The sequence below is a fragment of the Uloborus diversus genome, chromosome 6 (assembly GCF_026930045.1).
Source record: "Uloborus diversus isolate 005 chromosome 6, Udiv.v.3.1, whole genome shotgun sequence".
Taxonomy (NCBI): domain Eukaryota; kingdom Metazoa; phylum Arthropoda; class Arachnida; order Araneae; family Uloboridae; genus Uloborus; species Uloborus diversus.
Genome location: NC_072736.1, coordinates 164,306,334 through 164,320,951, shown reverse-complemented (window position 1 = coordinate 164,320,951; position 14,618 = coordinate 164,306,334). Strand labels below are relative to the sequence as shown.

The 14,618-nt window shown below is 32.2% G+C and overlaps 1 protein-coding gene across 1 annotated transcript in view; it reads left to right on the top strand.

Moving 5' to 3' along the window:
- The window catches only part of LOC129225166 (HEAT repeat-containing protein 5B-like), a 97,994-nt gene that overhangs the window by 511 nt on the left and 82,865 nt on the right, over positions 1–14,618 (top strand). The window contains exons 2-5 of the mRNA XM_054859731.1: positions 1,387–1,598; positions 4,218–4,326; positions 9,040–9,189; positions 13,157–13,328. Of these exons, the coding sequence (XP_054715706.1) occupies positions 1,387–1,598; positions 4,218–4,326; positions 9,040–9,189; positions 13,157–13,328 (643 nt within the window). The remainder of the gene's footprint in view (positions 1–1,386; positions 1,599–4,217; positions 4,327–9,039; positions 9,190–13,156; positions 13,329–14,618) is intronic.

Sequence of the window (14,618 nt, the reverse complement as noted above, 5' to 3'; positions counted from 1 at the left end):
TATTCAGAATATATCTATATATTAGCACTTCAGAAAGAGTTTTATCTGCAATGAGTATTAAAGCACCAATATTACAATTAGTTATTCACAAATAAATATGTTTCACAATCAAAAGAAAGTGAATTATCCTGCACTTCTGCTAGCTTCATCGTTTGCATAACAGCTGCATTTTCAAGAGCCATCTGCTGGTATTTTCTTTTTACTGTGAACACTAATTTTCATTTAAAAACTTTGAATTAAGATGGAAAGATGAAAAACTGTTTCAAAATTTAATTTTCCTAACCATTTTTATGTTTGCAAGACAAACCAGAGGGAGTTTTTTGACTTCAAAACCTATTGTTTACTTCTGAAAAGTTGTGCGGTTTATAGAGAATTGCGTTATACAGGTCGGCGTTATAAAGGCATTCTACTGTATATTACTCTAATTCCAAGCCATACTCCTAGTTTCTGGCTTGGCTGACGTGCCTCTCATGAACCTTCCATAGCTGCCCTTGTACTGACCAATTTTAATTAGTTTTATCAGATTTAAATACTTTGCCAAACTACTGCGAGTGAATCGCCAAACCTCGACAATTTCGGCATGGTACTGAAGGCTGAGAGAGTGTATTTAGTACTTTGCTCCTACAGCAAGTCCCTTTGCTCTGACCCTAAAACTTTTAAACCCACGAGTTTTATGAGCTTGTACTCTGGATATTGTCCAATTCAGAATCCAGCATCTTACCCACTAGGTTACCCACAGCCTCCATGCATCAGTTATGCACGGCCATGTCAACCTAGTCGGAAACTACAGACCCTGCTCCTTCAGTTCTACACCCCCCCCCCCCCCGATTGAGTTGAGGCCTAGCCCTGTAACTGCAGGGACAAGGGCTCTGTGCCAGGGTTTTCTCTATGGGCACATTTTTCGCAAAATGCAAAACTACTATTTCATTACGAAATTTCACATCATTTTTATTTAAAACAACTAAAATATTATAGAGATTTAGCTTAGGAGTTCCCCAAGCGTATTCATTTTCTTTTCCGTTGAAAGAGTATTCTAAAATTGCGTTGCATCAGTTCAATTTTTGTAATAATTCCAGGGGAACGTTTCGAAATCCTCTCTCACTAACATCATCAAAGATTGTCTAAAATTGCGCTTTTGAGAGCTTCAGTTTCTAAAAATTACCGGAGGGAAATTGTAAACCTTTTCCTGTCCTTAACGTCATCATAGACAGCCTACCCTTTCATTTTAGGACTTCAGTTTGGAAAAATTACCTGTGTAGGGTCCCTTAAGGGAGGGGCAATCGCCCCTCCCTTGTATCGGTCCTTGCTTCTGTGTATCTTTTGTGACTTTAAGCCAAATACACATTTTTCTGTGCTGTATTTATTTTTTCATTATGTTTGTTTTAGTCTGATATCAAGGGATGTCAAAAGAAACTTGTTGAGCAACTTACAAAACAGATGAATGAATCACCTGGACCACCTACAAGGAAGCTGATTGGTCGCTGTCTTGCTACTCTTTTCAATGTTGGAGATGCGTCTTTATTGTTTGACACAATCAATAAGTGTAATGATATTATTCGAAATAAGGACGATTCTCCAAGTTTCGTCGCTATAAAGTTGTAAGTAGCACCATCCAAGTATACAAATGTATATGATATAGAGTTATATAATGTTATATTACTTCTGATAAATGGTATACAGTCGAACTTGCTTATAATGACAATGAGACTTGCTCGATACATCCGAGTGCTCATAAAAAACGGTTTCTTGAGATATATCAAAAATATTCGTACATACTTGTTTTTTCTATTTTTTCATTTCTATATATTCCTGAAGAAGTCGGTTAATTTTGAAGTGTCTTATGGTATCATTGTTTTTCAAGAAATATGCTCAAGCCTGAAAAATATAGACTAGCACATATGTGAAAAAACTTTCAGAAATTTTGTACAATGAAATGAGTAAAGTTATGACAACGTGCATACTTGTACGAATAAAAAAATTTAAAGGAGTTTTATAAATACAAATACAAAAGTGACGACCAGCAACAGGCTCTGGGCCCAGCTAGACTGGTTCTAGTCAATTTACAGTCCCCAGTGAAGATCAATGGCCCTCTTAAAGCTATCTACTCCCTTGCTCATTACCACCTCTTCCGGCAAGCTGTTCCAAGGTTCCACTACCCTGCTATAATAATAATTTTCCCTAATATCCATGTTAGCCTGAGATTAAAATAGCTTAAAACAATGATCCTTTGTCTTGTTTTCAGTGCTAAACTTGAGCCCCGTAACATCTTTCATATTAATAAATTTAAACAACTGAATAAAAAGACTCCGCAAACAGCTATTTCGAGATTATAAAAGGAAACCATTGATGACATGCGAAAAAAAAGAAGAAAAAAAAACAGTTTATCTTTTTGCACTGATGAAGGGGTTTGCTTTTATAACCTGAAAATAGCTGTTTGCAGAGTTGTTTTTAAACTCTTTTTAATTGTTTTTATTTGTGTAGTATACGCATTGTCGTAATTTCACTCATAGACTTGTACTCCTTTCTTCAAAAAACGTTCGAAGTTTATCTACATGTGAAATATGTTGAGGGTAGTTTCTTGAAAGTGATAACATTAATCATTAACAGATCTATAATTTTTAAATTCTTCTCTACTCATAAATTAAAAAAAAAAAAAAAAAACTGCTGTCATCACTTGTTTACAGAACTTTTCAATGCTCACTAATTTTCTGTCGACTTTGGAATTGTCGACGAATTTTTCCAAGAATGGACAAGTTGAACTAGAAGTAAGTCAAAATTCTATGAATCACGATAATATTGCTCGTTAAAAGCAAGTGATGCTTCCATAGACTTTACATTGTACCAACCAAACACTTTAAGTTCCTTGTTAAAACCGGGTTCTTGTTAAATCAGGGCTTGTTATAAGTGAGTTCAACTGTATATGGTAATTATTTCAGAGAGATACAGGAAATACACCGCCAGCTCAGTCTTTCCAGCCGAGGAGTGCACTTCACTTCCTATGCCGGGCTGATGGGTGCTAATAAGCATGAAACTGCAGTCCCCGGCTGGAATTGACTGAGCTGGCGGTGTATTTCATATATTTCTGCCTTAGCCCTGGCTATAGGGCGGTAACTTACTGAAAATTTTAAAGAGAGTTCATAACTTTTTTCAGATCCATTAAGGGGATCATTCCATGTTTTTTTTATGCGCAATATCAAAATTTTTGCAGTGATCTGAAACTTGGAAAAGTGGGTGTTGGGTTTAGCTTAATTAACTATAACCAAGTACAAAAAATGAAAAAAAAAGGAACATGTATCTTTTTTAAGTTCCAATCCAGTTTTCTTCTAAAAACAACGAACAAAAACTTTTTCTTTTACGTTTTTTAGCTTTAGGTGCAGCGCTTAAGTCGAGTGCAATGCATACCCCTGAAAATTAAGTTATTAAGTCAACTTATTTTCAAAATTTGATGAACATATTATAATATTTTGTGGTTTAACAAAATAACAACAAAAAATTTTTTTGTAAAAATGATAAGTTTTTTTTTTTTTTAAATTGTCATTTTAAGTATTAAGTGTGATCTACTGATGTCAGTGCAGAAATTATTTAGTTAATATTAGGCGTATTTTGATTTTTAATGTTTAATACATTTTTTTCAGGTACACCAAGGGACAAAGGGAAATAGTTCATTTTGTTTACTGATTTATTTGTTTATCAGATCACTTATGTATTCATTCATAAATTTATTTATTCACTTTCTTTCATTTATTAATGCACTTATTTATTCATTCATTCCCTATTTTATTCACTCATTTATTTAGCCATCTGTATTATTAGTTTATTTATTCATTCATTTGATGAATAATATTTTTAATAATAAAATGAAAAACATTTTATTTTTTGTTTGCTCCATGCAAAAAAAAGTTAAATATTTACACTCTTTTTTGAAGGTAGAAATTTACTGGGAAAAATTTAAAGCATTTCAATGCGAGTAAAATACATTGTTCTTTCTTTATGTACTATAATTTTCAAAAATTTCCAATTTGTTCATTTTGAAAAAGGCAAATTATCGTTTCACTTTTCCCCACATTCCCATACAACTTTTTTAGGATTTGTAAGACTGTTTCAACATTCTTTAAATTTGTTTAGCTAGTTATAAAGTTTAAAAAAAAAATCAAAATAATTTTCAAGCATAAATTTTTGTTTCCTTAAAAATTGTTTTTCTGTTCAATATTTTATAGAGCTGCTATTTCCTGCTTGGGTACAATGTATCAGCAGCTAGGTCGAATGACTGGAAGATCATATGAAGAAACAGTTTCTATATTGCTTAAGTCTTTGAAAAGCGCTGAAGTATGTTTATTTTTAAAATTCCAATTTTTAAATCTGGTATTTATGTTTGTGATTTAGACTGAATTGTATTTTCTAAATTTTTTTCCCACTATAATAAATATTTTATAATTATTTAGGGCATTCAAAAAGTAAATTACACTTTAACAATTTAGATCAAAAAACACTATTGAGAAGTGTGCTACAATACAGATACATAAGTCAGATACATCACTCTATTTTACTACATAATCTCCCAGTCGCTGCAGACATTCGTCGGACCATAGCACCAATCGTTCGATGCCCTGATGATAGAAATCCGCTCCTTGGTCCTTGAGCCAGCCTAGAACAACTGTCTGAGCCTGGTGACTGCTGGTAAACTCTCTTCCACCCAAATGTTCTTTGAGTTTGCCGAATATGTGGAAGTCGCAGGGCGCCACATCGGGACTGTAGGGTGTATGCTGCCAGACCTTCCATCCAAAATTGTGAAGCAAATCCTGTGTTGGTGGGCACTTTGTGAGGTCTTGCATTGTCGTGCAAGAGGACAACACGATGAATCTCTGTACTTGTTAAACGTTTTACGCACAAAAAACTTACTGTTCCGCTCACCTCAAAGTTGGAGAACGTTTCCAGTTGTCGCGCCATTTTTTTCTCGTACTATGCAGCAACTATTCAAACTACCCGAATGAAATTGCTGCAGTTGGAAGCTGTGGAACTAAAGTATCGTCTGTGTATGTTTCCTTCTTGTTACGGGATGCTGTCATCTATGGAGAAACAAGTGTAACTTTTGAATGCCCCTAGTATTTAATAGAAAATTATTTTAAAAAGAAGTTTCTTCCCAGCACTAGCATTCATGTTCCGAATTTTTACCTTATAGGAGAGTAGTTCACTATGAGACATTATAAAGGAACATGGATTAATTGTTAAATGCAGTAGACTGAAAAATTTGAGATATTGAATTTTTAAATATGTTTTTCGGCAACATTTTTCACACAAAATTTATTTATACATACCGTATATACTCGAGTATAAGTCGAGAAATTTATTACAAAAAATGATGCTTAAAGTTAGGAGGTCAACTTATACGTGGGGCTGAATTTCCGAAAATTTTCCTGATTTTTTTCTTAGAAAAAAAATGAAAACCTTAAAATTTTCCCCATTTTAGTCCATTCCTTTTTAGCAGATGCTAAAGAAGTAAATACTCAAACATTTTGCTATGATTTTTGATGGTCTGACTGAAATAAAGAAGAAATAATTAGGAACAAATCTGATATACCCCCCTCTTGGCGACTTTTTCCTGTTGGCGCCAAAAAAGCGTCGCCAAGAAAACTATGTATGACGTCATATGTCATACATCGTTCTTAGCGATGCTTTTTTAGCGCCAACAGGAAAAATTCAAATTATGTCATTAATTATTTAATGAAATTAATGCATTAATTTTTTTCCGTTGTTTCTCCGGGATACGAGCCCTCGGTCTCATAGTACTTTCGTAATGAGACCCCTGCCTCGGTCTCATTACGAAAGTACTATGAGACCTCGGGCTCGCCAGATATCCCTCCGACTTTTAATATACATCACAGTCGGATATAAGTCACAGATCTCCTCCGTTCAGTATACAATAAAGTCACAGATTTTATGTGAAATTAACACCATTTTTGTGCTACAAAAATGCCAACCAGACCAAAATACAAACTACCAGAAACACACTAAAAACACAATAATTCAAAATATGTTCACTTACCTTTTTTACTTTTCTTTTACTTCCTCACGTGAGGCAGTGCACATATGTTCCGCTCTTAGGGAAATTATCCCATTTTTTATTATCATTACTTTACAAAAATATTTAAATTATGTTTGTTTTGACAAAAAAAATTCCAAAAAAAAACAACCTTATTTTACTTGTATTTTGTACTCCACCCAATTAATTTCGCGAATTATTTCCAAAAACTTTACAAACATATCCTCATTTTTGTATTCACAATTTTTTTTGTATAAATAATAAGCTAAATAAAATTTAAAATCCCCTAATCTATTATATGTTGGTAGAGTACTTTTAACGTGTCTCCATGTGGATTCAATTGTGTTAGTGTGACATTTAGTTTCTGGATCTACAAAATTAAGTTTATGGTTGACTGTTAAATGCTCATACCCCTCCTCCCCCAATGTATCATATGCCCTCCAACAATCGGAGTGCACCGTCGTGCCTGGTAGTATCCACTGCTTAATTGCCAAAAATAGAGTTTCCCTACCCCTATCCCCAACAGCAACCAAAAAAGTTTTCCCCGAACGCCGTTCAACCCCCCAAAAAACCCATTGTCCCTCAACTGCATGTCCCCGATTATATTTTCTTTTCCCAAATTTAGATTCATCAACTTCAATAACTTTCCCAACCCCCCCTATTTGTTCGGATTTTAATTCAATGTAATTTAATATTTCTTCATTAATATAATTTCGCCAATCGGCTAAAGTTTGTGATGAAAAAAAATATTGACTTTCAATATCAGCAGTTTTGGTCCCAATTAAAATCTCATATGTTATCAAAAAAATCTCCTCTATTTTCAACTTGCTAGAACTAAACCATGACCCACTCCTGATCGTTGCTTCTTTTCCACAAACAACACCCCCAATAACCTTTCTACAAAAAAAAAATTAACCCATCTGAACATTTTTTAGTTTTTTTAATTTTCATAACAGAATTACATCTAGAACATAACATTTCATTCTTAAGTAAACCAATTTCCCTTAAAAATTCTAAAAAAACCTCTTTATTTTCAATTAGTTTAAATATAAAAAATCTATTTAGGACTCTGGTACGTCCAAACGTTGGACGACCTGACGAAAAAGAAAAAGAAGATTCATTCAAAAATTTCAATTGATACTTTTGGACAACATCACAAACCGAACTCATAATTAAAATAGAAAATTCAACTAAATTAACATTAAAAAACAACAAGAAAAGAATACTCTAAAATAAAGTTTGAATTGAAACTTTATTTTAGAGTATTCAACTTAAAATCTCCCTAAGAGCGGAACATATGAGCACCTACCTCCTACCACACAGACACGTGCAAAAAGACAGACTTCGAGAAACTACTTTCCAGCGTTCAAGTTGCAAAACCAGGGTTGCCAAGTTATCGCCTTATTGGCGATTTTCGTATCGAGCGAAAAATTAAAATCTCGCCAAGAGGGGGGCATATCAGAGGAGAGCCAATAATTACAGTAAACGTCTGACTACGTGAAAAGTGCGGGGGTCGCTGTAATTACGAATTTTCCCGATAGTTGTGAATAATTGCTCATTTTTTTAAATTAATATAATATGTGTACAGCAAATTTTATTGATATAAAATCGAAATAAAAGCAATCAGTAAAAAATAACCATAACAGCAAAATCGAACCCTTTACAAAAATGGTGATTGCAAAAGTGAACCCTTTTAGTGCAAAAGAATAAAAATTGGATGTTTTTTATCATAAAAATGTTCATTATATTTCATTTTCCTCCTTTATAAAACGTTTAAATTCAAAATTAGCGGCAAAACACTCCTGTTTTTCCCATAAGTAGGAACTCGACTTATACGCGGGTTTTTCTATTTTTTCCTGATTTCTTTCCTAAAAGTAGGGGGGTCGACTTATACTTGAGATCGACTTATACGTATATACGATATGAACAGAAACTAGAAAGCATTAGTGTTCAAGTGATATCGGAATTCACATCATTATGGACCACATTAAGTACACGAAGAGACATTACTAACTTTTCTATAAGTCAAAATATTACCCCAATTTCCAAAACTAAAAATTTGATATTGAGTAGAAATAGTGCAGCATTTATGCAATGTTCAAAAGGAAATAACATACAAATGAGCTGAAGATATATTAATAGAGATAAATATTGTCCTTTTTTTGGCTCAGAGTACCATTTTTGTCTCATAGCTTCTAACAGAACAAATACATACATTTGAGGTGAGGACTAAAATTACTTCAGACAAACTGATTACAGGTATCCCTCGTATAACACGGTTAATTTGTTCCATGTAGTATCCAAATTGTGTTATACGAGACGTTTTTAAAAATATTTTTACTTATTTTTAATACTAATTATGTATGTGCATGAGAAAAATCAGGTTAAGATGTATCGTGTTATATCGAAAATGTGTTATACGAGACTTAGAAATAAGGTAAATCAAGGGTTGTGTACTGTGTTATATCGAAACCAAATTTCATTGAAACAAAGTAAAAACTTATTCAAGTTATCAACCATTAACGGAATGTATTAAACAAAAACGAAATTCCATCTTTTATAAATATAACATTCCTGTTATATCAAAACCATGAAGTATTAAATTCGAGTTTTGTACCATGTAATATCAAAACCGTGTTATAATAATCGCAAATTTGGTATCGTGTAATATCGAGACCATGTTGAAGAAGTACCGTGTTATACAGGGACGACTTTATACAATTCGTTTTTTTTTTTTTTAAATTGTATATCATATAAATTTTTGTACAGTGTGCATGCAAGTTTTCATAATTTGCAAATTTTGTTGATAAATATTTACTGTTGTTAAAAATCTTGAACATCCACAATTTATTAAGTACATGTTTTTTCCCTAACTAATGTATAGTCCACCATCTTTTTCCGTTTTCAAATTTTATCAAAAGTGTTTGAAATAGTGCATGACATAATTTGTTTGAAATATATTTGCTTTTTTTAAATGCTAATGTTTGGAAATTCTTCAGTCCCAAACTAGGTGTGAAATAATGGTGACGATGGAAAAAATTGTTTCCGGGCTTGGTAACGCTGCAGTTTCCGTTCACAAAGATATTTTCAAAGCTTTAAAACATTGCCTAACAGATCGTGTAATGACTGTTAGATGTTCTGCTGCGAAGGTAATCTTTGTTCTTTTATTGTTGTAATTAAATAAGCTTTAACTGTTCAGGGGTCTGTCAAGAGGATATTTGGGTCTGTTAATGGACCCTTCACGAAAATCCGATCAATCAAAACGGACCCTTCACGAAAATCCGATCAACCAAAACAGACCTATCACAAAATCCCGATCGGACTCTTTACAAAATGCTGATAAACAAGAACAGATCTTTCACAAATTGTTTATTGAAAGAGCAAATCTGAAAGCAAAATAACGTATATTTCCATGTATAAAAGCATATATTCCATGTATAAAACCGATAATTTTTGGAACTTTTTTAAAAATCAAATTAGAGGAATCAGCTTATACAAAATCTGCTAATTTTGCAAAGAAAAAAAGTCGGCACTCTTGTGTAGAAAATATTCTCATTTTACCAGCTTGTCAATATTTGCGTTGCAATGTTCAACTGTTTATTTTCGGAGAAAATTATATGGGTTTGATTTTTCAATGCTAGCAAGGATGATGAACTTTAAATAAACTCTTTTACTTGCTGTTTTTTTTTCTTTAGATGTCTACATTTTGAAAAATGCAATTTTTAAACATCCGATATGAGAATCATATTTTATTCTTTTTTCAAGCTAACTTTGATTTATTAGGATGCAAATAAATGAAAAGTCTCTTTATTTTTGTTAGAACGCTCATTTCAAGTTTTTAAAGCAAAATTCCATTTCTTTTATGAGTCAAAAATTAAAATGCTAAATCGATGGTTTAATTGTTTTTTTTTTTTTTGCTTCAACTGTGTCCACAAACATTAATGATATGTTTATCATAGAACTCTAAAATTCAATTTTAAAATAATTTTATCAAAAATATTTCTTTTACAAGCCGTTTTTATACTTTGATGCCTTCACTTTGAGAATTGCAATCTCTTTGCATCTGCTATGGGAATACAATTTTTCGAATTTTTGATGTTTAGTACGCTTTGTTAAGAGGTAAACAAATAAAATCTCTTTCTATTTTTGTTAAAATCATGGAATTTATAAATTTTAAACAAAATTCTGTGCTTTTTAAGAGTGTCTTGGGTCAAAAAGTTAAATGCTCAACCCCCCCCCCTTGTCTGAATTTTTCTTTTTTTTGTTACAATTATTTTAAATACTGTACAGAAATATTTCTAGTATAAATTAACGTAATGTAGAATGGTAGATAAATATTGATACTTGAGAGCGACGCCCCCCCCCCCCCGCCAAATACTAGAAAAACACTCCAGAATGATATTTTCAACATAGAAGAGGAAAACACTCAATTTTAAGTTTAAATGATGCAGTTTGTGCCATCCCTAAATTTTAAAATTTAGTTTTAACAGTTTTTTTTTTTTTTTGCAAAATTATTTGACTTTTCACCAAATTAATTCATTTTTCACAAAATTATTTTTTCACAAAAAGTGGGCCCTGTGAAAAATCCTGTGGACAGACCCCTACTGTTAATATCAATCAAAAATGTTTGATTTTCAAATTAAATGGGTACTATGGTTGTTCTTTTCATTGATTTTGCTGTTGGATTTGACTCTTTGTATAATATTTTGTAGAATTTTTTTTTCTGTAGAGTTTTTTTGGAAAAAATATTCATTTAATTAATTTTTTCAATTGAATGATACAAGTAAAAGATAGAAAGCAATGTTGAGTAGCTCAGTTCCCCCTTATTTCTCTGGATGCTGTAACTGAGCTGCTCTATATTGCCTTAGTTCCACCCATGAGGCAGTAATTAAAAGTTTTATAAGTAAGAGCAATTTTGAAGTCACTAATAGCAGTGAATTTTCAAATTTCATATTTTGAAATCAAGACATCTGCATCAGTGGCATAGAGAAGGGTCTGGACCTCTTTTTTGAAGCAAAAATTAAATTTCTATAACAAAAATTTAAATTCCTTTACTTTGTTGAGTAAAAGTTTTTAATTACTTAATCCATTTTATGCAGGTCTGACTGTCTGTCTAGTGTCAATATGAAATTAAAAATCAAATTCCTGTTGCTTCTATTTACAATTCCAATCATTAGATTTCACTTTTCTTAGCCTGGTGGACCTCTCTCATGATGAAATTCTTGCTAGGCTACTGCTCTGCACTCATAGCTGGTGCTATGATTGCCAGGGCAACGGCATCCTGTGTCGGTTTTTTATTTTGTGTGAAGCAAAGGAAAAGTATTCATAGTCTAATTTACGTACATGTACATTACAGTAAATTCCTGTTTATCCACAAAATGGAGTTGCACGGTAACCATGGATAAATGAAATTCGTGGATAATCCTCAAAATAGGTTAAAAAATATACTATAGTTGGAGTAAACCGATTAAATAAATAAATGTAGTGAAAATGAAAATAAATATGTAAACAAAAGATATGTGTTAAGAATTTGGAAATCTACATTGTGTTGCCAAGTTCACATGTTGATTTTATGTCGATAAACTAATTTGTTGTACTGTACCAGTTTTATCTTATACATATAAAATCTGAGTATCTATCTATCTATGTCCAAGCTTCTTCTCCCGAACGACAGTGAACTGACCATCGAACCAGGTATCGATGGATTCGTCATCCTCCCGTCTTCATGTTTGGCTATTTAACATAATCCTCCGATAATAATTAGCGGAGATATCAATTAAAAACTATTAATTATGACTCTTAGATTTCAAAATCAAATCCCTATTTTTCGAAGGCTTTCCTCCATTCAAATTATTATTCAGTGCTTCATCTCAACTTTCCATAACAATGCTTTTATTAAAATGTATAGCGGGTGAAGAAAATCATTGAGATGAAAGATCTGTTGCCATTTTTTTTCTCGAATATGAACAGGTAAAATTCTTGTTTTTGTTTTGAGGCTTTTCCTGTAATCAGGGGATTTAAATTGTTTACTTTTCGATTATTTTGCCGTAATCTGCAGCAAAATTTTGCTGTTTTTTTTTTTTTTTGTTCAAGCCTGATTGTTAAATACGCGTCACATGGCATAACTTTCATTTTCGAGGAGGACCGTGCACGTCGTAAAGTAAATGAGTGATTTACAAGTTATTTGAGTTCTTTGAGGGTTTGTACCTGGAAAACGGATTGATGTAATTCTTGTACGACCATGTGGATAGAATCCATCCAAATATTTATCTGAGTGGTATGTTGCATTAATAAACACCCGGGCAACGCCGGGTAGTAGACTATTTTATGTAAAAAGCGGATTGTTATTGTGCATAAATATTTCCGATATAGTCTATCAGATGTAATTCAGTTTAACGTGAGTAAAGATTATAGTTGATAATGCATATATTTTCCCCTTTTGTGCTGACTGAAAATGTACTCATAACTTGTATCATTGATAACGATTATTAACGTTGATGAGGTGTTTTGGCAAAAATATGTTTTACTGGTGTTTTGCAAACCTTGCTTTACGCGCATTTATTTATTCCTTAACGCGTTAGAAACTAGTGTCAGTGTACTACAAAAGCATCAACTGGACTGCTCTTACATTTTTTAAGGTAGCCCGTGCAACGCCGGGCACGCAGCTAGTTTAATTTATTTATTTACTTTTTCATATTTCCATTTTAAATTTCAGTCCATTTTACAATATCTTCTGTGAGTTAAAGAAGGATATAAAAATAATATTGGAAATTTGGCTTCTATTTTAGATACTTATATGCAGTGATGTTCCCATCATTTTTTCTGAGGGTATACTCCCAGTAATCAATTATGCACAATATGTGTATGCGATCATATACATAATATGTCATAATATGAACATTTTAGAAGCTTGAGGGTACACGCTATGTGTTTAAAAAATGTTTGAGAGTATACGACATATATGGAGTATACCCTATGGGAGCACCACTGCTTATATGGAATTAAATTGTGAAACTAGTCGGATTTTTTTCTTCTAAATTGAGAGTGCTTTGTTTCATTATTATAATCTTTAGTACTCTTTTTTTTTTTTAAACCTGTTGTTCCTTTTTCTTCCAGTGTTTGCAAGAAATGCTGAAACACTCTCCTTTCCTGTATACTACAGATTTAGAGACCGTAGCTTCGTTATGTTTTCGATCTTTTGAAGGATCAAATTACGAAGTTAGGTGTGCAGTGTCAGAACTTTTGGGCATTGTAATGGCTACCACTCAACAAGCATCTCATCCTACTGGTTAGTTTATCTTAAAAACTGAATTTTGCTCTTATGAATGTTTATTTGCATACATTTTGCATTTTTTGCTGAAACTACATTATTTTTCTTAATTTAAATATTTGTAATAATATGTTGTAGTTATTATTGATGTATTGTAAGTGGAATTAATAGATTGTAATAAAGTTTGTCTATATTTATTGCTATTGTCCTCATATGCTAAGATGACTGATCTAGTTTTTTATAAATTAAAAAAAAAGAATTTGTGTCTTTTATTACCTTTAACATTTAAATTGCTGAAATCGTATTTCTCTCTTTTTTTTCCTTCTCCCTCCCCCCCTTTTTTGAAATATTTTGTTCTTTTCAGTTATTTTTTTACTTCTCTCCTGCCCCCCCCCCTTTTTGAAATATTTTGTTCTTTTCAGTTATTTTTAAACTTCCTTGCTGTTGGAAATTGAAAAGTCGACAAGTGTGAAAATCGATTAATGTCTAAGCAATTTTTCTACTTCTAAAATTGTACTTTTCTTTCTTAAATTGTTCGGTATTAAAGTATGAATATGAAGCAAATGGAAAGCATCTTCAACTGAGAGTTTTTTTCTTAAATTCCTTAAGTATTTTAAAAAGGTAATTTTTTCATCCATTTTTCCTTTTTGTTCATATTTGAAAGTAAAAGAGTGATCAGTGTAAAATTAGTTGCGGTTTTGCTGGAAAAACATCCTCTCTTGCTTCCCTCAGTTGCACCACTAACCAAAAAATTATTCTGCCGAGTGCAGGTAAACGGCAGTAGCTGCAGAAATGAGTTTTGGAGATATTTGAAGAAATGTGTGGTGGATTCAATGCTAACAATAAGAAAATGTTGGAATTCACTCCTTTTTTCAACGGAAACCAAGTAAACCAGCTCGTACTATAAAGCTAACTTACAATAGATAACAAAAATACAAAAAGAAAGAAAAATGAAAAATTTGCAGTTACTGCTCTTTACCTGCACATGGCAGTATTGTCTTTTGCATATTTTCTTCAATTTACTAAATTGTATCTAATTTGTATTGTTTGAAAAGTCATATGGCAAGAAATAATATATTTCAATTTGTGAATGTGATATATATCACTAATTTTTCTCTTTAAGCCAGAATTCATAAAACCTACAAATTCCTTTATATAATTTTTTCTTATCGGGACAAACTAAATGATATACAGTCGGATCCCGCTACAACGCTATCCGACTTTTGCGAAATGGCTATAACGAGAGTTTTTCATGAGTAATAAATTTTTTTACTGCTGATGTAAATTGCTCGCTGCAACATGAAATTG